Source organism: Mus musculus, chromosome 1, assembly GCF_000001635.26.
Source record: "Mus musculus strain C57BL/6J chromosome 1, GRCm38.p6 C57BL/6J".
NCBI lineage: Eukaryota > Metazoa > Chordata > Mammalia > Rodentia > Muridae > Mus > Mus musculus.
The window spans coordinates 192,330,148-192,354,689 of NC_000067.6; the positions used below are offsets into that span (position 1 = coordinate 192,330,148).

General features: G+C 46.7%; 1 protein-coding gene across 4 annotated transcripts in view; it reads left to right on the top strand.

The window, feature by feature from the left end:
* Kcnh1 (potassium voltage-gated channel, subfamily H (eag-related), member 1) overlaps positions 1 to 24,542 on the top strand; it is a 321,016-nt gene that overhangs the window by 141,004 nt on the left and 155,470 nt on the right. For all 4 annotated transcript variants that reach the window (XR_373887.4, NM_010600.3, NM_001038607.2 and 1 more), the window contains exon 7: positions 7,253 to 7,682. Coding sequence is in view for 3 of the 4 variants with exons in the window: in NM_010600.3 (NP_034730.1) it covers positions 7,253 to 7,682 (430 nt within the window). In the remaining variant the exon portion in view is untranslated. The remainder of the gene's footprint in view (positions 1 to 7,252; positions 7,683 to 24,542) is intronic.

Consider the following 24,542-nt stretch of genomic DNA (forward strand, 5'->3'; position numbering starts at 1 on the left):
CAATGAAGGACAGTCAGCATTAAAATCATGAATGAAAAGAATGGAAACCACAAAGTTGGAAGGTCCTTCTTACCTCAGCCTTGGATTCCAAGAGCCCCTGTTGTCCCCTGCCTTTTTGGAGTAGGCCTTTTCCTGAGGGACAGGCTCCACCTGAGGCTGGCACCTTGTCCAATGTTTTCCTTCTTTCACCTTGAGACTGCTGGGGAAATTCTAGTTTCTTAGGGACCATTGCTTAACAGACTGAGAGCCAAGGAGGGGACACAGCTTCTCTTTCTCTTTCTTTCTCTTTCTCTTTCTCTTTCTCTTTCTCTTTCTCTTTCTCTTTCTCTTTCTCTTTCTCTTTCTCTTTCTCTTTCTCTTTCTCTTTCTCTTTCTCTTTCTCTTTCTCTTTCTCTCTCTCTCTCTCTCTCTCTCTCTCTCTCTCTCTCGTGTCTTCATTTTAGCCAGGATGGTTCCATAACATTGCAGCTCCACCCTCACTGACTTAGCCCAGGGGCTCAGGCTGCTGGTCTGCACTTGGCAGTACCACACTCCTGCGTTACATTCCAGAAAACCCGTCACCCATCTAAACTAGCTGCTGGACTCCTCCTCTTGACTGCCCATCCTCCAGGGGATCTGTGCCACAAATACCTGGTGTTTGGTAGGAGGCCACCTGATTGGGGGTTCTTGCCTTTTTGCCTGCACCTTGATGTTTGGTCAGGATGAGACTGGCTGGAGTGGCTATGTTCAGACAGGGCATGTGTGAGACTTTTAAATCTAAAGAGGCTGTGTAGGGAATGGTCCTTGCCTCTCTGCTGCTTCCTAGAATACTTTCCTAACCGCAGGAGAGTGTATATTTTGTATATAAAGCCAGGAGAGTGATAAGGGACCAGTGTTCTCCTCTGGTCACAGTCCTGGGGACATCTATGACTCTTAGGAAACTCACTTGGCTTTTCACCCACACCAGACTCTGACCTGTGTTATCCCTGAGATTTAAATCAAATTAGCCTAAAGAAATTAAAACCATAGTATCTAGGCTTCAGGTGGCTGCATTGCTTCCTTTGAGATGAGGGAGAAAAAACATTCTAGGGCACTTGGATTCATCTCTTTTGTAGAAGAAGAAAGCTGAATTTAGTATTCTGAGCGATGAACATGTTGCATGATAAATCCAGAATTTCTGTCCCTTCTCCTTTGGGTTTTTTTTTTTTTTTTTTTTGTCAACAACCAAGGGTTTATTTCCAGTATCTCCATAAGGGGAAGCTTGATGGTGTAAATCCACGAGGGAGCACAGTTTGCTCCATGCCTCTGAGTAAGCACGAGGGACGTCCACAGTCTTTGCAGTGATTTCTAAACTTCCTCCTTGACTGTTTTCTGCAGCGACTGCAGATGTGGCTTTTGGACGACATTAGTGGAGTAAACAGATAGAAGGGTGCAGGCAATCCCATTTTTTGGTTAAAAAGCTCCCCTTGGGCTCAATAGCCACATCCTTTCCCTGAGTACGGTCAGCAGACCTGCTATGTGAGCCAGGAGTAGTCCCCTGTGTGCATGGTCTTGGGCCTCCTGCTGAATAGACTGCAGGTTGCAGATACAGTTTGCTCCCAGTGCAGTTTACGTTCTGTTTGCTCTGGGCTTGGCCTCAGGCAGTGTGAGGGCAGGGATCAGGCTGCCCTGTTTTCCTATCATTTCTCCGTTCAGAATGTGTCTTCTTTCCCCAGGTTTCAGAAAATAACCACTGGATTGAATTAAACATGGCCGAAGTACAATATTGCAATGAGTAGGGGGGGGGGGCAAATTAAATTTCAGCTTCAGAAAGCAACTTCCAATGAAACCTGGTAAAACCAATTTATCCCATTATCAACAGAAATGGCTCCGAGTTCCAATAGTATGAACATTCTTGAAGTCAGACAACACACAATTTTTGTTAATAAAGTAGTAAATCTTTGTATTAGCCAGGCTTTCCCAGAGGAGAGCCAGTGGGGGCTGGTATATGCGGCTCATGCTTGCTTATGGCATGTGTGAGGTCTTGGGTTCCATTGCCAGGGCCATATAAATGGCTGTGCTGTGGCATGCCTAGCATCCAGCACTTGGGAGGTAGACTCCAAGGAGTCACAAGCTCCTGATCCTATGACTCCTTGGATCTACCATACTGAGTTCAAGGCCAGTCTCTGTTACATGAAACTAGAAAAAGAGGTTTGGGGAGAGAGAGACCTCTAGTGGCAAAGTTGTGTATTTATGTAAATATAAATATAGGTATAGACACACACACACACACACACACACACACACACACACACACAAAAGGATGGGTGTGTCAAGCTAACTCTCATGGTCACAGAGGCTGAGCAGGTCCATAGTGGTGGCTGCCTACAAGCTGCAGAACCAGCAAAGCTGGTGTATGGCTTCATCTAAGAAATCAGAAGTCTGAGAGACCCAAGGTATAACCTCAACTCCCTCAGCTTGAGACCAAAGACCTGAGGGACCTCCACTCATTGCCCCTAGTGCAGATTTAAGTCAAAGGTTAAAGATCATTGGTCCAAGCCTAAAAGTGGCATCAGACAGCACACTGACTTGGGAGGGAGCCCATAGAGGGATGGAAGTTGCCTTCCTTTCTTCCTGTTTGATTTTTTTTTTATTCATTCAGGTGCTTAGACATTTAGTTGGTGCTTCCCAGAGTCTGAGCAGGTCTCTGTCACTCAGTTCACTGACCCACATGCCCATCTCCTCTGTAAACACTCAGACACACCTGGATGGGTACTTTGAACATCCTTCAATCTCTCAACATGACCCCCTACATCAATATCACAATCCTTTTAGCAGACCTCTAGGTTCAGTATCACCACAGTGTAGGTTTCCACTCAACTACACCACAGAGTGTCTGTGAGGAACTGGGACTCACATGTTCACCTGAAGAGTAAGTCTATGGTGAACTTGGTAGGTCTCAGGAATCCGGTAATGTCCTCAGTGCCTGGAGGGCTAATGTAAGAAATCACATCTCTCATTGGCACTGTCCTTCTAGACCCAAGAACGTGTCAGTCTACAGCAGAGCAACAGAGTGTGGCATGCCCTTTACACCCCAGGGTGCTTTACCATTGCTTCTGTCTGGAGCTTGTTTTTCTTAGACCATCTCATGGCTCACACCCTGTCTCCTGTGGGCCCTTGCCTTGATGCCACGGCCTCCTAAGTGACATTGGCTGGCCACCTTCCTGCTACTTCTGTGCGTAGGTCGTGCCTGCTCTGTTAGCATACCGTCATGTAGCAGCTCTTACTTTAGAGTTTTATCCTATTATCTGTCTCTCTTAATTAAAAATTCTAGGAGGGTGAAGGTCTGGGTCAGGTTTGTCACTTGTCTGTCTCCAGTGCTTGAAGTGTGAGTGGGAACTCCATAAGCATTTGCTAAGCTTGGTGTGGTTCAGACCTCTCATCCTACCTACTTGGGGGACTGAGGCAGAAGGATTCCAAGTTGAAGGCTTCTCTGACCTGCAGAATAAGTCCAAGGCCAGCCTGGACAGCGTGGTGAGATTCCACCACAAGATAAAAAGTGAAAGGAAGCTGAGGTGTGGGGTGCAAACTGTGCCACCCTGTTCTGCCTGAAGCTCCTCCCATCCCTCCAACCTGTTTGAAGAATGAATGAATGAAATGCCATTCACAGGGCCCGGTGGAGGACACAGTTTCCTGGGGGAAGGCAGTACTTATTGTTTGAGTGCTAAGTCACTCTTGTTTGGAAAGATGCAAGTATGGAGCTTAAAACTCGCTGTTCTTAACTTCAGAGTGTGAGGGAGGGAGGGTAACAGGGAAGGCCAGTGCTGACAGAAAGCCTGGTGAGCCGGTGCCAGGCAGGCATAGTCCATTGAGATGCAGATCTTAGACCTTACCACATGAAGGTGAGGAAGCACGAGACAGAGAAGGGCAGGTGAAGGGGTCTCCAAGCAATATTGAGTAGAAGATGATAACAAAAATTATATTTATATTTCTAATTTGGCATGGCTGCCATCGTGTTCCGGAGCAGATGTGGGATTCTGGTGGAACTATCAAAACAGAAGAAACCAAAAACCAAAACAAAAAACCAGCATTTCAATAATGTGATGAGACTTTAGTGTCTATATCTACAGTAGAAAAATAATGATAGAAGAGACATTGGTGAGTCTAGTTAGATGAGAGGCCAGGGGGCTGGAGAGGTGGCTCAATGTGTAACAGAGATTGCTGCACAAACATAAGGCCCCAAGTTTGGATCCCAGCACTCACATGGAGAACACCAGGTGTGGATGGCTGCACACACCTGTAACCCAGCACAGACGAATCACTGGGGCTTCCTGGCTGCTTGTCTTGCTCCAGCTTTAGTTAGAGACCCTGTCTCAAAGGAGTAAAGCAGAGAGTGGTTGGTTGATCAGGACACCTGATTCCCTCCTCTGGCCTCAGCAGACATCACACGTGTGCATAACTCCCACCCACCCATCTACCCCCCACACACATATACACACACTCACACACACACACACACTTTCACATGCACACATACACACACTTATGCATGCATGCACACACACACACATACAAACACACACAGAGGCATACATATCTAATTAAATGAGAAGCTAGGGGCTAGAGAGATGGCTTAATGGGTAAGAGAGGAGAGCCATACAAACGAGGCTCCAAGTTCCGATCCTAGCACTCACATGAAGGACACACACACACTCACACACACACACACACACACACACACACACACACACACTCACATACACATTCACACAAGGTGAGGTAAGACAAATCTAATGAGTCATTTGTGTGGGCTGCTCATTTAAGTAAATCTTGAAAACTTGCATACCATGAGTCTGAAGCCTGCAGACTGTCCACTTCAGTCACATTCATCAGTGATATCACAGAGGAGCCACCGAGATGTCCAGAATCTGCCTCCCATCAAGGATGAACTCAGTAGCTTCTATTCCTGCTGCTCTGTTCTTCTTGACCCACCTGGGAACACCCAGCTTTTCCTAATGCCAAAATTCCATAAAGCATCCAGGAAACTACTTGCACCGTGAGATGGTTTTAGGCTGTGAGGAGCCTCTGGAGTAGCCTGGTTCTTAAGCATATGGCCCCGTCATGTTTTAATGTACTCAAAGGAAAAAGAAGTTTGGAGTGTTCCGTTTTATTTATCCCATGAACTAAGCTACAGGAAAGTAGGGATGTGGGGGAGCGAAACTAATAATACCAGGATTCCAGCTGCTAATGTGATAAAAGAGGATTTGCACAACCGCTGAGAAACAACATGCTGCTGTACAGAGACACAGCAATGCAGTTCCAGACCCTCCTTAAAGAAAGGAGGAGAAAGTATGCCCTGACCTCAGACCCTGACCTCAGACTCTTCCTGAGCATGTGCTGTGTGCTACACTTGCCGTGGTAAATTAGATTCCAAAATGGGGGCTGCTGACGCTGCTCAAACCACTTGCTTCTAACATGCATGGCAGGTGACTCCTGTATTTGGGAAGATGTACTTCCTGGTGATGTTTTGGGAACAATATCACAGGAGATCATGTGTAGTGGTAATGGACACAGAATACTGTGGACTTGAGGAGGAGTTGGGGATGGGGTCTGACTTAGGGTCATCATGGAAGTCCCTTGGTAGAGTCAGTGACAACCAGAAGGATGGTTAGATTTTTAACAGATGGCAAGTTATAGGTCAGGCCTTCTGGGCTGAGAGGCTGGTCCAAGGAGGTGCCACATGTGTCTACCTATCATGTGGCTGTTGGGAGTATAGCTAGAGGATAGCTTGGCCTCTGAGAACTGAGTGAATGTATTGTGGTGGCCACTGTGATGGAAGAGGAAGGGCCAGGGACGTGGAAGGTGGATGAGAAAGGCGGTGCAGGCACTGGTAGCTGAAAGGATGCCTGTGGTGGAGGCAGAGCCATGGGAGGTCAAAGGGAAGAGCCAAGGAGAGGCAGACTGCCTTTGGGGACTTCTGGTCTACCTAGTGTTGTTTTTGTGAGCTGTATATGAACTAGGAAAAATGAGAAGGCAGTTTTACCCTGGAAAGCATGCTTTTCTCTGAACTGGGACCCTCAGGAGGAGGTGGCATGTGGGTGGCTGCGTACATGGTGCTTGATTTCTGACTCACTCCAAAGACTCCTTTGCCTCCCAAAATAATCTCCTTCATGGCGGCTGCAGATGCTGCTCACTCCGTAAGCTAGAATCCTCAGCTAGGGTGCAGAGAGAGAGACCCCTGTGGAGCAAGATCGTACCCTACCCTATCAGCTGACTGAATCTAAGTATGAGGGCTGTGTCCACTCTTTCCGTGTGGCAGAGTCGACCACAGCAGAGGGAGGAGACTGAGAACTTCCGTGCTGATGGTGAACGTTGTTAGTGGATAAGAAACCATCACATCTGTTGCAGGTTCTATGACTGTGATGCTTGTTTATTTGTCCTGCTGTTTATTTACTTTCTAGTACTGAAAATCAAAGTTAGGCGTTCACACAAGGTGTGTGTACCACCATGCTTGGCATCTCAATGAACTTTAATTGCAATTATTTTTTCCCTAATAAGTCAAAGTAATGAAAGTGACAGAAATTAGATAAATATATGCATTTATGACAAAGTAGGTAAAAATAGAACAAAACAGCCTGTGGTTCCTGATTGCTTTCTAATATACACATATTTATTTGCTTATGTGCAATGTAGTGTGGTTATATAATTCATTGCCACATGAAATAAATATGCTACAACTTGAATATTTCATATTATATAATATGAAATATTATACAACCCTTGAAAGTTTTCTTAAAATAACTAATGGTATGGAAAGTATATATTTGTTTTTTTCATGTGTAATAATTCTACTTGTTTTGTTTATTTTTCAAGCAAGCCATAAAACACTAAATAGAAATCGCTATTCCATACACCTTGGAATGGAGTTCTGATTTTGAAGGGCTGGAGAGATGGCTGAGCAGTTAAGAGCTTTTATTGCTCTTATAGAGGATACAGTTCTGGTTCCCAGCATACACTTGGCAGTGCCTCTAATGCCAGTTCCAGGGGACCTGACACTCCCCTCTGGCCTCTATAGGTCTCAGGCAAGTACATGTAGGTAACTGCAGCCAAAAACAGACACATAAAATTAAAACAAACAGTATTTTTTCAAAAAGCATTCTAATTTTAAGTTTTTCAAAGGGTTGTATAATATTGCATGTCATGGAAGCATACAGAATGCTTAACTTAATGGCCGTGGTGGGGTGGAGCCATAGCTTTGTTCTTTCTCTCTGATTCTGTGTCCATCCCCTTTCAGGGCATCAGCAGCCTGTTCAGTTCTCTGAAAGTTGTGCGGCTGCTCCGTCTCGGGCGAGTGGCCCGCAAACTGGATCATTACATCGAGTATGGAGCCGCGGTACTGGTCCTGTTGGTGTGCGTGTTTGGGCTTGCTGCCCACTGGATGGCCTGCATCTGGTACAGCATTGGGGACTATGAGATCTTTGATGAAGACACCAAGACCATCCGCAACAACAGCTGGCTCTACCAACTGGCATTGGACATCGGCACTCCATACCAGTTTAATGGGTCTGGTTCAGGGAAGTGGGAAGGTGGGCCAAGCAAGAACTCTGTCTACATCTCCTCGCTGTACTTCACCATGACAAGTCTCACCAGTGTGGGCTTTGGTAACATTGCCCCATCCACAGACATCGAGAAGATCTTCGCAGTGGCCATCATGATGATTGGCTGTGAGTATGGCGCCCAGGGTGGGACGGGACGGGACAATCTGGAACTCAGGGCCATCTTGCCTGGTGGCCAGGCCTACTGTAGGCTGAAGGTGGTACGGGATTACTCTAGTAACAGGATCAAGGAATGATTGCTTAAAATGACCATCAGACATATCTTCTCCTGAAGGCTAGCTTTAAGGATTTCCTGATCTTTAAATCAGCTCATGCTGATTGAGAAACAGATTTCAGAAAAAAATTAAGAAATGTGAAGAGGAGTGGGGATGTAGCTTAGTTGGTAAAGTGCTTGACTAACATGCAGGCAGCCCTAGGTTCGATCACAGCACTGTACAAACTGGGTGTGGTGGAGTATGTGGTGATCTCAGCGTTCAGGGAGTGGTGATAGAGCCCAAGGTCGTTGTTAGCTAGATAGAAAGTTCTAGGCCAGCTGGGTCCAGGAGATGCTGTTAGTGGAAAGAGGGGGAGGGGTGGAAGTGCAGGAGGGGGAGGGGAGAGAGAGGGAGGAAGAGACAATTATTCCTTTTTGGTGCCTTCACAAGTCTTCTTGAAAGACTGTTTCATATACAGTTTGCTAAGAGTACTGAGTTGTCGGGGTCTTTCCATGTCCAGTCTTAAAGCAGAGTGTGGTGCTATGATTGCACAGTGAGACAGTCACAGCAGAGACAGACAGACAACCCTCTTCTCCGCAGCCTTCCCTGCTTTGTTCTTGATGAGATGCTTGAGTGAACGCTCAGCAGGCAAGAAGTGTGTTGGTTTAAACGTAGGTTAGATCTGCATAATCCAGCCTGACATGAGAACTAATACTGTCTGCCAGAGGAGCTCTGGGCAGCTTGGTCATCATGACAGTAGTTGCTTGTTAGAGCGAAAACTCTGTTGAAGTTTGATGTTCAATGTTGTATTCTGTTACAATTACTTTTCTTCTCAGGCTTTCCTAGGGAAGAATTTATTTCTCTAGGATAACTCTCTGATTGCCACCTTCTTATTTCCATGCCCTTTCTTCCTTGTCTCCTTCACCCTGGTTTATTTTTGGAAGACCAGTTCTTGCTATATAGGCCAGGATGACCTGGAACCCACTCTTTAGCCTAGGCCAGCTTTAACTCCTGCCAGCCCTCTTGGCTCAGCCTACCTGAGTGCTAAGATTATAGACCTGAGACATAATCATTCCCGACTGAGACGAGAGTTTTCCTGTCTGCCTCTTGGTAGAGAAATCCCCAAGCAATACACAACACGCCACTAACTACCCACTGCCCCCCCCCCCACACACACACACAGAGAAAGAGAAATGCAGATAGATGGAGAGAGACAGACAGACAGACAAAGAGACAGAGACATAAAGAGAGACAGAAACATAAAGAGACAGAGACAGGCAGAAAGAGACAGAGACAGAGAGAGAGAGAGAGAGAGAGAGAGAGAGAGAGAGAGAGAAAAGATGAGAATAGATTATTGGGATCCTGTTCCTGCACTGAATATCCCCCTAGTTCTTGAGGCAAGTGCTGAAGTCTGAGTCATTTTACCACTGAACACTGCAGTTGTTACTGTAGAAGAGTCTAGAAAGTGCCTTTGGCTGATGACATTGGCCTCCTTTCATCCCAGGAAACCTCAGTGGGGAGGGACCTGCCTGAGCCTCAGTGGTTCATGTGCATGCTGGCCGGGCATCCGCTGTACTGTGTTGGCACTTCATGGGAAAGGCCACCTAAGGAAGGAAGCATCTGCTCACACAGAGCTCAGCCTGCAGAGCAGGGCTTCCTTCTCGGGGTGACATGGGTGAATGGCTTGATGACCCACCTGGAGAAGCCTGAGGCTTCTGCTGGGCACGCTGCCTACTCAGTTGAGAGATCCAGCTCTGGAGTCATCTTTGTTACCCCACATTGTCATACAATGGGCTTGCCACCCCGTTCTTGTATCTGATGCAGGCAGGTTCCTGAGAGTTTTAGTGGCTGTGTCTAAAGGGGTCGTTGGTTCTGAGAACTGGGTGCTGCTGGAGCTGGTGCTTTTGCTCCTGATCTTAAAATGGGTTTTAATAGAGATGATTGCCCGGCCGTGGGAAGCCATGAGAAGGATCCGTGGGTGGCTAATTGCTTCAGTTTAATTAGAACTTGGGGTGCTTTCTCAGGCAAGGATTTAAGATCTCTTCTCTTCTAGAAGGGTTTTAGCTTCAACTGCACTGGTTTCTAGTCAGGGCTTGCAACTTAAAAAAAAAAACAAAACTGAAACAAACTCTAGTGCTTGGGCTTGAATTTAGCACCTCTCACATGCTTTCACTTTTCACCTTTCACCTTTCATCTTTCACACCTTTCACCATTCACATCTTTCATACCTCACCACTGGGCCACTTCTACTCTTCTTCCAGAATTTTTATGAGCCTTAGGGTATAGAATAATCGAAGTTCTATACTATGCATAGGGCCAGGCTTCCTTCCCTTTAGAGGAGATGAACGCCTGATTTTAGCCATTACTGAGACTTTGCTAAGACTGGGCACTTAGAAATGGACCTTCCTCATGGTCTCCAAAGGCTTTCAGGGCTTCTCATAACTTCTCTACCCTAACAGCATGCAAATGAAGGCAAGCATATCTCTTTTTCCCAAACTATTCTCCCATAAATGTTATTTCCTAGTATCCAGGGGAATCCTGGTCATTTCCACTATTTGTATGATTCCGTTTTCTCAGAGCTAGGGAGCCTTTCCATTTCTTTAGGGTAATTGAAGAAGAATACTCAGGCCGTTTCCTCTGTGGTGAAGCATGTGGCTTCACACTGTTGTGCTAAGTGCTCCTGCTTAGCTCTTTGCAGAGCTCTGGTGAATGCAGATGCTATGCTGAGCACACTCACATGGTTTACAGCTTACTCTACTTGTTATTTGGTAAGGAAATGTAGGCTCAGAGAAGCTTCCTCACCTTCTCAGAATGTAGGGCTGGTGAGCAGTGCAGAGAGGTTCAACAGTCCGTCACCTGTGATGGTGATGGAGCCATATTCTTGGTGTGTGCCAGCTGTACAGATTCCCCATGCTCGGCCACTGGCATGTGCAACATTCCTTCTATAAACCTGAGCAGGCTGCCATGCCTGTTGTGGAAATTCTCTACGCTTCTTTGTTTCTTTAATTTAAGAACAGTTATACTCTGGACTCAGTACTAGTGGTTTAGGAAAGCAGCTGTTTTTCAGCAACCTGTCACTTTTTGCTTATAGCAGTGACATATGTCTGACAAATTCTTGTGTTAACGAGAAAGGTTTTGCACCATGTGTAATACTGGTAATCAGCCTTGTAAAGCCACCTCCAGAACACAACCTTCCTTGAGGATGGATGTCGGTGTTAGGTTTATGGCTTTTTCCTTTGTTGTCTCTGTGCACATATGTGTGCACTTAATGCCCCTTCTGTACCATTTTTGGGTCAGACTTACACCAGTACTTAGATATCTAGCAGCAAAAGCCCGGGCTGCCTCACTCCCAGGCTACCTGATAATCCTTACAGTGTGAAACAAGACTCAAATGTTAGCTATTGTGTTCAGTTTTTTATGTCATGGGGATGGGTGGCATTTCTTGGCTCTTCTGTGGTGATGTGTTAGCTGTCCTGTCGGAGATGTGTGCTTTCCATGGCTTCCAGTGTTAGCTCTGAATGCCTCATTACAACTTGCTTATTCCCTAGAGGATGCCAGGAAACAGGGAAAAAACATTTGCAAGCTAGCCCACTTTCCTCTATTCGAACAGAATATCCCATTAGGAGCATGTGAAAACCGAGGCTGTCTTCAGAGAGCTGGCTTTAGATCTAAGTTGTAGCCAGCCCTCACCCTGACCTCCCTGTCAGCACAAGCACAGGGGCCTGGAGTTGGAGTCCTCATTGTAGCTGACCCATACTGCGGCATTTGAGGGATCCCCAAGGAAGAAAGATGCCTTGAATACACATGGCAATGGTGATTTATCTCAGCCTTAGGTTGGGTCCTGGCCCTGCTTTAGATGGCTCTCGGGGAGGATTTGATGGTGAAGAGGCAGTTGCCATTTTCTAAATATGTTCTTGTACTTTTCCATTTCTCCCATAATGACACTACTGTCAGTCTGTCGGTTTAAGTAAGTGGCACTTATCCTCCCTGTCTGGTGATGGCAGGAGATCCAGGCAGCACACTCCAACTCTAGATACCACCCAGGTCTGTGCAGCCTCCTGTGTCTGTGAGTCACGTCTGTCTTCCCAGTCTGCTCCAATTCACTCCCTTAAAACCATGGCTGGGCTCCAGTGCTCAGGGAATATTGTGAACATCCTGAGCCCTGAGCAGACCCTTAGACCTTTCTCTCACTCTCCTGATGGACCAGAGCCTGTCTAGATGAATCAATATTTTTCTTTCTTTTTCGGTTTTTTGAGACAGGGTTTCTCTGTGTAGCCCTGGCTATCCTGGAACTCACTTTGTAGACCAGGCTGGCCTTGAACTCAGAAATCCACCTGCCTCTGCCTCCCGAGTGCTGGGATTAAAGGCGTGCGCCACCACACCCAGCTGAATCAATGCTTTTCAATGTTCCCCAAGGCTTGACACTCCCATACAGCAGAGGACCCACTCCAGGTGGACTGCTTTATATCACTTTCTGGTTTTTCTAAAATAATATGGTCACAACTCTCAGTAAGCTCTTAGAGTTAGGAGGAATAGGGATGATACTCTTAGATGATTTTAATAAACAATAGACTCTCAATAAATATGGACTTCTGAGTAAGTTTATTATTTATGGCATACAGATGCTACTATTGGGTAGAGACCCAGAACATATTTCTTAGAAGTTCAGACTGGCTGCCTCACAGACACCAGAAACCAACTTTTTTCTATGTTCACATGTCACTTCTGTATTGGGATTCTGTGTGACTGTTCAAGCGTCACCCATATTTTTCCCCTAGAAAATAGAAAGAAGGGGATGGAAAAGGCAGCCATTAACCTCTCTTTTGAGAACAAGACTAGGGAGTTATGCATATTTTTTTCATATCCCATTGGCTGGGATTCGATAACCTAGTCACATGTAGCTGCAAGAGAGTCTGATAAATGTAGTCTTACCCCAGTTATTGGCTTGAGGGGAAAACAAAAATTTAGAATTACTTAACTGGGAAGAAGAGACTCTGATTCAAGTGTGAGATCTGCTCTGTGGTTTGGGTTGCACAGCTTTGGTGAGAGTGAAGGTTGCCCTTGGTTCTGCTTCCTCTGATGGCAGGGACATGGCACAATGAAATGTGATGGCCATGTGAAGAAGGCGAGGCCATGGTCCGAAGGCCAAGACTTTCAGTGTCATTAACCAAGGCTGCCTCTTGCTCTTCCCACTTAATTTTGTGTTTCCTCTTCTTAGAGAAAATAAAGCAATAATTGCTGCTCTGTCTGAGGAGTGCGGGATGCTATTTAATTTCATTTTTGGTTTATGTTTATTTTGGGAAGTGGAGCAGTGTTCAGAATTCTCCGGGAGAAATAAGCATTCATTTATCATTTATTATTAGATGTCTTTTCTAGCCAGGGAATGAGCTGCTTTTTTTCTGAAATTTGATTCACCCCCACCCATCGCCCACAGCTCTGGGCATCTCCACTTGTGGCACAGCCTGGAATTACCACCTGCCCCTCTCTTCCTTTATTCTTCTCTTACAGAACACAAGCACTGCTTCCTGCCACCCTGTCCCCAACACAATGACTGTGCTCTTTAGGGTCATGGTCCTTCGGGAGTGATTATTTTCTTTCACATTGGACCTGTCTCTGAACATGCTTCTGACCATCTTGGTATCTTTCTCATTTTGCTGTGGATTTTGTTCAGCTCCAAGGAGACTCTTGGTTTCTAGAGGGAAGGACCCGTGTGTTTCTCTGTGCTCTCTCTTCTCCTCTATTCTGGAGTTGGGGAAACAGGGTCAGAACCAGCCAGATCTGGATGCCAGAGGAATGAAATGGTGTACAGTGCCTGGCACAGAGGTCCCACTATGGTGCCAACAGTAGGAGCTCTTCTCTACCCCCCAAACCCTCCATCTTGTGGGGGAATTCAACAAATGATGATGTTGCCCGCCTCATTAGTCCTTTGGGTGTGGTTTTCTGTAAGAGAATTTGAAATTACCTTGCTTGCAGAATGTAGTTGGCAGATCCCTAAATGTAAGCACCCCTGGCTATGAGTTTTCTAGATACAAACAAACCTTTCAAGAAACAAATTGGTTGGACCATGAAGCAAATTAAGGGAAGCTGTTGGTACAATTGGAGAGGCCTCCCAGATATCACTGCCCAGGCTTGACCGACAGCATCCTGACTGGGCAAGACACAGGACCAAGAGCAATAGGAGCTCCTGAGAGAAGGGACAAGGACACTGAGCACCCAAAGACAATCTTGCGTAAGACATTTGTGGCTGAACAGCCCTTAAAACAGGTCTCATTCCTCTTTGGCAGACATGAAACAGCTTGCCCCAGGGTGCAGCTTTGGAGAATTTTGATCCTAGTTTCACCTGACAACAAAGTCTTTCTCTTTGTGTTTTTGCCTCCCTGGCTGAGTGTTTTGGGATACAGCAAGGGAAAACATCCTTTGTGTTGTGTGCGCTGAGGGCATGCAGTATTAAGCTGAGGACCTGTGGGGCGCAGTGGAGATGCTTTCTTACAAGATACTTTTCTAGTTTGGGCTTATAGTTATAATTAAAATGATCTGAATGCATGTATTGTGGGAGGACATTGGCTTTGATTGTAGCTGGTTGCTGTACCTAGAAAAGAAGAAATTACAACAAGCACTAGATGTTAGGAAACTTGGATGGGAAGAAAGATAGTGGAGGAATTCTCTCTGGCCTTACAGATAGGCACTGTTGTGTTTTATAAAAAAGATTGAGAAGCCAGGATTATGTTTGGTGTAGGTGTTGTAAGGTGTGGGGGAAGGGAATGCTTCTACCAGCCCATGCTGAGGCATCCCTTCCCCCTGAGGGACCAGCTACATGATGGTATAATATAGAATAGAGTTTAGAATATAGTACAGCATAGATAATATAGTATAGAATAGAGCTTATTCAGGGCATGGGGAGGAGAGTTGAGAGAAAGGCAGAGAATGAGAGAGAGGAGAGGAGAGGAGAGGAGAGGAGAGGAGAGGAGAGGAGAGGAGAGGAGAGGAGAGGAGAAGAGAAGAGAAGAGAAGAGAAGAGAAGAGAAGAGAAGAGAAGAGAAGAGAAGAGAAGAGAAGAGAAGAGAAGAGAAGAGAAGAGAGAGGAGTAGAGGTTGGCCATGGAGAGAGAGGAGGGATGGAAATGGGGAGAGAGTAAGCAAGATCGAGAGGGCAAGGGGGGGGGGGCAAGCAGCCCCTTTTATAGTGAGTCAGACATACTTGGATGTTGCCAGGTAACTGTGGGGTGAAGCCTAGACTAAATGCTAACAGGCATATTATCTGAGAAACTCCCTTATTTTTTAAATGCAATTTATACTGGGATTGAAGTGGTAATATTATTAGAATTCAATATTTAGCTTCTAATGTGCTTCTATGCCTATCTCCTTTGAAGCTCATAGCACCTTGTGGAGAAGGTAGTGCTGCCTCAAAAGCACTACCTTTTTATTTTTTACTTTTTTTTATGGCTAAGGAGACAGTGCTGTTGCTTGCCACAGGTCATGCAGCTAGCAAGAAGGGAGCTGGGCTCATCAGTCCTGTGCAATGGTGTGCTCCCCGTCTCTGAGTGCCATGGCAACCATTGGTTCTGGTAGCTGCAAACAGTGCTGGTGGGTCAGCGGCTGGTGCCTTCATGGATCTTGTCAAGCATAGTGATGGGTCAAGGGTGGTGACGGCTCCTTTTCCACCTGCAGCAGAGGAATTGATAAATGTCATTTCACACCTCCAGCTGCTGTGTGTCAAGTATTTATCATAGTTTGAAACTGATAGACTTACACATACAGGAGAAATCATACCGAGGAGAAAAGAATTTTTCCGTTTTCTTTAAAACTGGTGAGAGACAAGAGTTCACTAGGGAACGTTTCTGAAGACACAGGAGTCGTCATTTTCCTGCCAGTCTAGGTGACCACCTCAGTTCCCAACAAGAATGAATGACATGGCTCCAGAGAATGCAGCCACCATCCATTCCCTGCTTTCCTCTAAGCAGCAAGGAGAAAACACTGTGATCCAAGATGAGTGTTTCCTCCCGACTGTGTCCTGTGTGGGGTGCTCATGTTTGTGACCCACTTCTGTGTGCCAAGAGTTCAGGGTTGCAACCCTTACCATGAGGCCCATGTGCTGTGTGCTTTGAGCAGGCAGACTTCTGCCCTGAAGTCTTCTACTTAGTGTCTGGGCTGCAGGAGAAGGTGTCTGTCTGTTTGGGCTGTAGGAGAAGGTGTCTGTCTGGGTTGTGGCCTTTGACCTGGAGGATTCCTGTGGTTTATGTGGATTGTATAATTTACTCTCAGAACAAAGATTCCATAGCCCATCTGTCCACAGACTGCCCACATCTCTGGGCCAGACCTCTTTAGAAGAGACTCACTCACTAGACAAGAGAACCTTCTGAAAGCCACCCCCAGTGCCCACAGCCATCCAGGCTGCATACGTGTGTGGCTGATGAAATGTCAGAAGCCACCTTTATGTTCTGACATCATAGAGCTTAGAAAACCCAAGGATCGAATCAGACAATGGTGAAGCAGATCCTGGCTCTGCTCTGCTACTTCATAGGATGAAACCCTTGTATTCCCGAGCCTGCTTCTTCATCTGGAATTGCTGCTAACAGAATGGCAGTGACAAGCCGAGGCTGGTCCTTCCAGAACCTTTGTTTCTGCCAGGTGTCCGGGCAGGAAGCACAGCTGGCACATGTCAGTGTGCTCTTTCTTCTTTACCATGTCTTTTGAATGCAGTCAATTGATATTTCTACTAGGGACTTAGGTGGATGTCAGCTAAGGGTTAAAGGTAGGGAGGAGATGTGCTGGAAAAGGTAGTGATGGGAGTGAGGATTGCTCATCCTTTGTGTGAGAAGGGCTCAGTACAAGAGAATCCTCTGGTGAGGATTCTTGGCCAGGCAGGCACTGAGAGGGCCAGCTCCACAAATCCTCCGCTGACCTGACTCTGCAGTCTCTCAGAACCTTTTCCTTTCTTACTCTTCTTCACTGCGGTCCTTTGAGAAAGGCATGATGCTGCTTCTTATCAGCTAGAGGCCTGGCTCTGAGTTATAGCTATGCAGTGACAAAGCCAACCACTGCCTCAAGGAAACTAGGCAAGGAATGGGGGCTGGAGAGGAGCCCAGATGGAAGGGCAATAGGCTCTGGGGAAAGGCAAGCATGTGGGGAGTCAAACTGAGCTCTGCAGAGAATAGAGCTAACCTTGGCCAGGCTGACCCTTTATTTGTGCTCTGAGAAAGGATGGAGAGAGGAGCTCAGTGAGCTTGAATGGGGGTGGCAGAGCCAGAGCAGGGGAGGGGAAGGGAACCCCCTTTCTGCTTAGAACTGGCACAATGGCAGCCCATACCCCTGGCTTAGAGAGCCCAGGTTTCCCATGGGTGACATGGAATTACCCATTGGAGAAACTAAAACACACTCTAAGGGGTCCCACAAACCAGCCCAGATGTGTAAATTAGCAGAGAAGGCAGAGACAGAGCTGCAGAGAGGCACAGTGGTGGAGCTGCTGGACAGAGACTGCCCACTCAGCCAGCTTGGATAGCCAGAAGTTGGGAACAGAGGAAGGGACAGGTGGAAGCCACAGGTTTTTTCTGACTGTCTTTGGAGTCTGTCCCTCCCGGGCAGCTCAGGTGTTTAATTACACTGAACTGTGATCACACGCAGGCCCGGGAGGGCTTGGCTAGAACCCAACAGTTTAGCAAGTGGAAGTGAGGCAGGGTTTCAGAGAGCACAGGGTTTTGTGTACGGGGCTCAGTGTCAGTTCGGCCTTTCATCCTTGCTTTCCTTTCTGCCCTCCCTCCTTCCCACAAATACAGATCAAAGCCATTCTGTGTGTCAGACACTCATTTAGACATGGTGTGAGGACAGACAGGTAGCCACTCTCTTCTAGTGATGATGGGCCAGAGCTCCAGTGGTGGTGTGGGCACTCGCTGAGCTTCAGACTCCTTTTGGATGTTGTCCTATCAACCATGTTCCCAGGATTCTCTTCTTCTGACACTGGCTTTTTGGAACCAACCCCACAATGTGACATTTATCCAAATGTGGCTCTCCCAGCCTTAACAATATTCATCTAGGAATGCAGATATGAGCAGAGACATAGTAGCCAACACAAAATCCTAGTTTTCCTTTCTGTCATGTGGAGCAACATTTCTAGAATTCAACTCATTTAAGTTTTTAATTAATTTTGTTTCAAGTACATGTGTGTGCTTGTGTGTGGTGCTCATGTATGTATGCATGTATGTGGATTCACATGTGTTGGCATGTGTGTGGGTATACATGTGCAGGTATGTGTATGTATGAATGTATGTATGTATGTGTGGACATGTGTGGGTGCACATGCATGTGCATGTGTGTGAGTGCACATGTGTGTATGCTTGTTTGTGGGTACACATGTGTGCATGCATGTATATGGGTGCCCATGTATGTATGCATGTATGTGGGTGCATATATATATATAAATATATATACACATAACATACACAAGTTTACAAAAACATAAAAGTTGTACATATTCATGAGTTTCTATATAATATCCATCACACACATATAGTGTGTTATCTATCTCTCTCTCTCTCTCTCTCTCTCTCTCTCTCTCTCTCTTTCTTTCTTTCTTTCTTTCTTTCTTTCTTTCTTCATTTACTTATTTGGCAGTACTAGGGGAGTGAACGCCTTTCATATATGAGGCAAGTGTTCTACCACTGAGTCATACCCCCAGCACAGTTGCAATGCTTGAGTCAAGCTAAAGATCTCAGACATTAACATCTTCATATCAAGACTTTCCGGTCCTTTGACCTTCAGTGTGTATCCATCTTTGTCATCTGTGCTATAGTGCTCAGAGCTGCTGCCTCCCATCTGTGTCTAACCTCTCTCCGTTCCCCTTCTCTCTCTCTCTCTCTCTCTCTCTCTCTGGCTTCTGGAACCATAATTCTGGTCTTTACTTCTGGGAGAGCAACTCTTTTAGCTTCCAAATATGTGTGAGAACATGTGGTGTTTATCTTCCAGTGCCTGGTGTATTTCACTCAACACAATGGCCCTCAGTTCCACCCGGGTTATTGCAAATGACAGGAGGGTGAAGCGTGTTGTCTGGGGGTTGTTACTGACTTTTTGCTAACCCAGGGTACTGGGGGTGGGGACAGGGAGCATGCATTTATGCACAAGTATATGTGGAGGCCGGAGGCTGACATCAGGTTATTGTGACTTTACCTTGATTGTTTCTCCAGGGGTGTGTGTGTGGGTGTGTGTGGGTGTGTGTGTATTGTATGTGTATGTTTTGGTGAGACAAGGTCCCTCACCGAGCTTCGAGGAGCTCACCAATTGTCTGGACTGACTGGCCTGTCTCTGCCTCCCTAGAAGTGGGGCTACAGGCATGTACTGCCATACCTCTGGCTTTATGTGAATGCTGGGAATCTGACTTAGGTCCCTGTGTTTGTTTGGGAAGTGCTTTGTTGACTGAGCCATTGCCGCAGCCTGAAGCAGCCTATTCTCTTGCCTGGTTGCATCTCCTTCCCATCCCTGGCTAGTCCTCCAACATGCCACTACGTGGTTCCGTGGCTGCAATGTGATTCCGTCATGGTGGGAGGATCTTCTGATGTTCCATATCACCCACAGTGACAGGGAAGCATCCTGGGCTGTCCTGCTGACCTCTGGTTCTGGCACACTTAGGATCCTGCGGTGTTGCCCGTGTTTGACGCCTCTCACTGAGGCTTTACTTCATCCCAGTCTCTTCTGAGACCCTGCTTAAGTTGGGGCTGGAGGGCTCTGTGCTCCCTCTTCTCACAGGACCTTAGTTATGGCAGTGTTCCTAGACAGGCTTGCTCTCTTCCACTCTTGGAAGGCCGTGTAGTGTATCTGCCTTCCCTTGAATTGGCTTTTGGACTCAACTCCATGATCCCAGTAGACTGAGCCCTTCCCCACTGGCCACAGCCTCGTAGTGGTTAAGAAGGAGAGATACTCACCCTGAAGAGGTGTAACTGGGAAGTGGCCATTACTCAACATCCCACTCAGCAGAGCCATTTCAAGGTCTCTCATTAAATACACTCCAACCACTTACCTACATGGGATTATATGTGAATTTACTTTATGATTCTTGCCTGTGTGTGAGGCATGGTCATAGGCATTTCCTCCTAGGGTCTAGGGGTATTGAATCTGCCCTAGGGTGCTCACCTCCCTAGCCTCCAGTCAGCACCGAGGCCACCTGCAGGTGGCTCCTCATTTAATCCCATTGCACACCAGGCCATGCTGAGGCACAGCTACCCTGACCTCATCTTCCTCTCTGACCTACTTCAGAAGCTGTCAGGAGGAGAGAGGCGCTCACTGCATCCTTCCTTGAGAGAACTGGGGTGCATGTGTGGATGGACTACCTGTATGCACTACTTTTTAAATTTTCTCGCTGCATGCATCATCTCCATGTAATAAAGGATTTATAGGAAATAGTTCTGGAAGCCTGATATGGCTGGCTCCTGAGAGGCTCTGCCAGAGCCTGACAAAGACGGAGGCAGAAGCTCACAGCCAACCATTGGACTGAGCTTGGGGGGGTCCCCAATGGAGGAGATGGAGAAGGGACTGAAGAAGCTGAGAGGGTTTGTACCCCCATGGAGGGAGTAATAGTGTCAGCAGGCCAGAACCCCCCACCCCCGAGCTCCAGGGGACTGGACCACCAACCAAAGAATACACACGCAGAGACACATAGTGCTGACCACATATGTGGCAGAGGATGGCCTTGTTGGACATCAGTGGGAGGAGAGGCCCTTGGGCCTGAGGGTGTTCAATGCCCTAGTATAGGGGAATACCAGAGGCAGGGGGAGGAGGGATGGAATAAGGGGTTTCTGAAGGGGAGACCTGGAAAGGGGGAAACATTTGAAATATAAATAAAGAAAACAGTCAAGAAAAAAAGACAAAAAAAAAGGTTTTAAAAAACTTAATTCCCTTTTCTTGCTAGTCATGGGTTCTTTTTATTAAGAATATGCCTCAGTCTTATATGCCTGGCTATTTGCATACCTACTTATAGATAGGTATAACTTGACTAATACATATTCTGTGACTAATCTCAGATCATTCAGTTTTCAGAAGTTTCATTAGTGACATCAAGAGGCACACTTGCTGCTGACACTCAGATGTAGTTGGGGTGTTCGCTTCAGCTGAAGAAAGAATTTCAAGAAAAGTTGACAACAGGCAATACACAACCTTTACTAAGGGAAGGATGGTACATTTAAAAAGAAAGAAGGAGAGAAAGAGAGAGAGACAGAGAGAAAGTGAGCGAGCGAGCGAGCTCTGGAAACCTTTTCATTTTTCTGGGACATGTCTGAAAGCCAGGATTACCATGATTATGGAGTTCCAGTGGATGTTCCTGGGAGTCAGGGGTACTGACTAAACCTAGGGGTAGCCATGCAACAAGACGGTATCTAACTCCATAGCACCCTGCCATCCCTTCCCTGGACACTGTGCTGACGGCCATGATGCTCTGGGAGCCAGACATGGCTCCTGCTCACCTTGTTTTGCAAGGACAGCAGGCGGAGGAGACCTGGCTGTTTATGATCCCTGGGTTCAAAGGCCCAGCTCTTACAGCCATGCATCTGCACATAGAGCCAGGGCTTCCCTCACTGGGAGCGCAGGCCTGCCACTGTAGCAGCTACTCTCTTGCTTCCTTAACCTGCAGCTGGAACCTGCAGTGATGCTGGAATCCCCGAGACGGGGAGGTGGGCAGTGTACAGGTGCCAGCTGATGTGAGGGAGCTGCAGGCTTATCCTGGACTAAGCAGGTTTGATTTGGGGAGAATTGTTTGAGGACACTTTGCCGACACACTGCTTGGAGCAAGTGTCTTTCACACAGGTGAGAGTGAGGTTCAAACCCATCAACTGGTTTTCCTTCTGTGACAATCTGTGCAGTGGATGACAGCACATGCCCTGGCCTTTCCTCCCCTACAGTGAACAATAAGGCAGACAATTCCACCTCAGCCTGCTATCATTGAGATGAAAGACCTGGTGCTCACACAGAATTGTCCTGTTCTAACCAGAATGAACAGCCAGCGCTGGCAGTGGTTGCCTCTGCTCACAGGACAAGGGCTGCATGCAGTTGGGGGGTGTCTGCATTGGCTATTCCAATCATTCTTATATAATGTTTAATGCTTAGCTGCCAGTGTCTCTGTCTGTGTGCAAAGCTCTGTAGTACCCAGGCATTTGGCTTTTATATGTAGACAAGTAGGGTAATGGCAGTATTGATGTTAAGAGCGCATATGTATTGGTAACTGTGATAGTTTGAATATGCTTGGCCCAGGGAGTGGCACTATTTGGAGGTGTGGCCATTGGAGGAAGTCACTATGGGTGTGGGTTTTAAGACCCTGGTCTTAGCTGCCTGGAAGCCAATCTTCTATTGGCCTTCAGATGAAGATGTAGAACTCTCAGCTCCTCCTGCACCATGCCTGCCTGGGCGGTTCCATGCTCTTGCCTTGATGATAATGGACTGAACCTCTGAACCTGTAAGCCAGCCTCAATTAAATGTTGTCCTTATAGGAGATGTCTTGGTCATGGTGTCTGTCCACATCAGTAAAGCCCAAACTCAGATAGTAACTTCATAACAGATACCATTAACTCATACTAACTCCATCTTCACAGCTGTGTGACTTGCCATTACGGCTGTGTCACAAATAAGAAAACCAAGGTATAGAAAAGCTGTGGTCAACTGCCTCAAATCCTGCAGGAGATGGAGGAGCAGGGATTCAAATCTCCAACTGCATGTACTCACTGACTGTCTAGAGCCTACCGATGGTCCAGATTCCTCTCAGGCTCCCTGGTGTTCTTCTCCCTGGCTGAAAGAGGTTGGTGTTCTGTGGAGAGTCAGAAGAGAAAGTGAGGTGGGCAGACCCTGATGAAAGTGAGCCATTGAGATGGTCTCCTCTCCTTATGACCTCCTTGCTATTCCTTCTCTGTGTGGCTTTGGAAAGTTCCCAAGCCAGAAACCACCTTCTGATCAACAGCATCTACCTCTACAAACTGCAGGTGATGGTAGATGCAGGCTGGTTGGGAAGTCCTTGGTTGGGGCCCCAGAGGCAGAGAGTCCTGACTGGCCAACATTGCAGTTGGCAAATCACCCTGACTACTCTTCTTCCTCCTCCTTCCTTCCACCCCTTCACTTGGAAAGGAGATGTAGATGCTGCCTGATGAGAACTGTCAAGAACTTTTCTGGCTCTAGCCCCTCTTTCAAAACTGGCACGGATGCCATGATGTTCAAGAAGGTAGCCTTGAAACCTCCAAGCATTTGAGGCTCCAGAACCTTTTCCCTCTATCATCAAATACAGAGCTGTTTGCTTGTCAAGTCTTTTCCCATTGTTTGTTCATTAAACATGGTGGTTCCAAGGCAGTGTTGACTGGCGGGGAGCTCCTAGGGTCAGAAGAATAAGCCTGAGAGTGCTGCTCTATTCTCTTCCAGCAAGCTTTGAATGGCTTCACCCCATTGCAGTACATACTCCACAGCTTCCTGCCACCACCACCAGGCTTCTTATAAGTTCAGGCTTCCTTACTGAACCATCCTCTGGTTGGGTGTTCTCACATTCATAGCTTAATGACTTTAATTAGTTAGTACATTAGTATGTAGTGAGAGGTTTTTTTTGTTTTTGTTTTTGTTTTTTTGGTTTTTTTTTGTTTTTTGTTTTTTGTTTTTTTTTTTTTTTTGTTACACTGTTTTTGGTTGGTTCAAAGGTTGGGCACTCCTAAACCACCTTCTGCTTCCCGAAGCCCAATTGGGGAAGTGGCCAGTGGCCACTTACCCGAATTCTTACATGGCTGGTTGGCTTTCTCTGCTGCAGCTCCTGCATCCCACCCTTCTCCTCCAGTCACTATGATCCTCTCTTTCTGCACCCCCTTTGTCCCAGCCCTCACAACTCTAAGGGTCCCATCCCATCTCTCTTTGGTGAGCCATTGGCCACTGGCATCTTTATTGGTCAATCAAAAACCACTTGGGGACAAGGACCTTTAGTGTCTGGACACACAGATTCCTGATTGAATCAAAGCATTAGAATCAATCTCCAACATTGGTGAGAGAACTTGGCTTGACGTTGTGCTGCCTGTGACATCACAGGGTCCGTTAAGGCTCAGGTTAAGCTTGCAAATGCATTTTCTGATGTAACTGGAGAGTCACGAGGTACCTCAGCACCTGCCTGCTGTTCTCCAGGTAAGTGTGCAGGGCAGAGCTCAGCTCTGCTCTGCCCTGAGGGAGGGGACAGTAAAGCTAACCACAGGGAGTGGGACATCTGTGCTGCTGTGGAGTGGCTTTGCTCCTCTGCCACACTCCTGTGGAGATGGGAGAGGTGACCTCCAGCTTTCTTCCTGAGAGTGGGTCTGACATCTGCTCTTTAACTTTAGTCCAGAACTTCTGTGGGAAGCACCTTAGGCTTACACTTGTGTTTGAGCTAGAAGGTGAACAAGTTGCTGACCCCTTGATTACTGAATTCTACCCCACTCATAACTTTTATTTGGACACCTAATGTGTACAAGGCATACAGTCTATCTCTTCTAGCAATTAGACCCTTTATTTTACTCTGAACTTACACATACCATTTTTTCTTTCTATTTGATAATGTTATGAAGTTCTATACCCACCACCTGTGCCTGGAGTAGTTGGGGACATGGTGGGAATCTGGGAATGTGGTTGAGGTATCTAGATGAAGTGAGGTCTTCTTGTAGAGCTGGCCTTCTGGAGGAAGTGTGACATGATCTTAGATGCTAAGTTCTCCTGTGTTGCCGAACACATTCTTTTCATTGACTTTACAAAAGGCCGAGCTGCTGAATGCCAAGCACAAATGAAAGGAGAAACTTAGAGTCTAG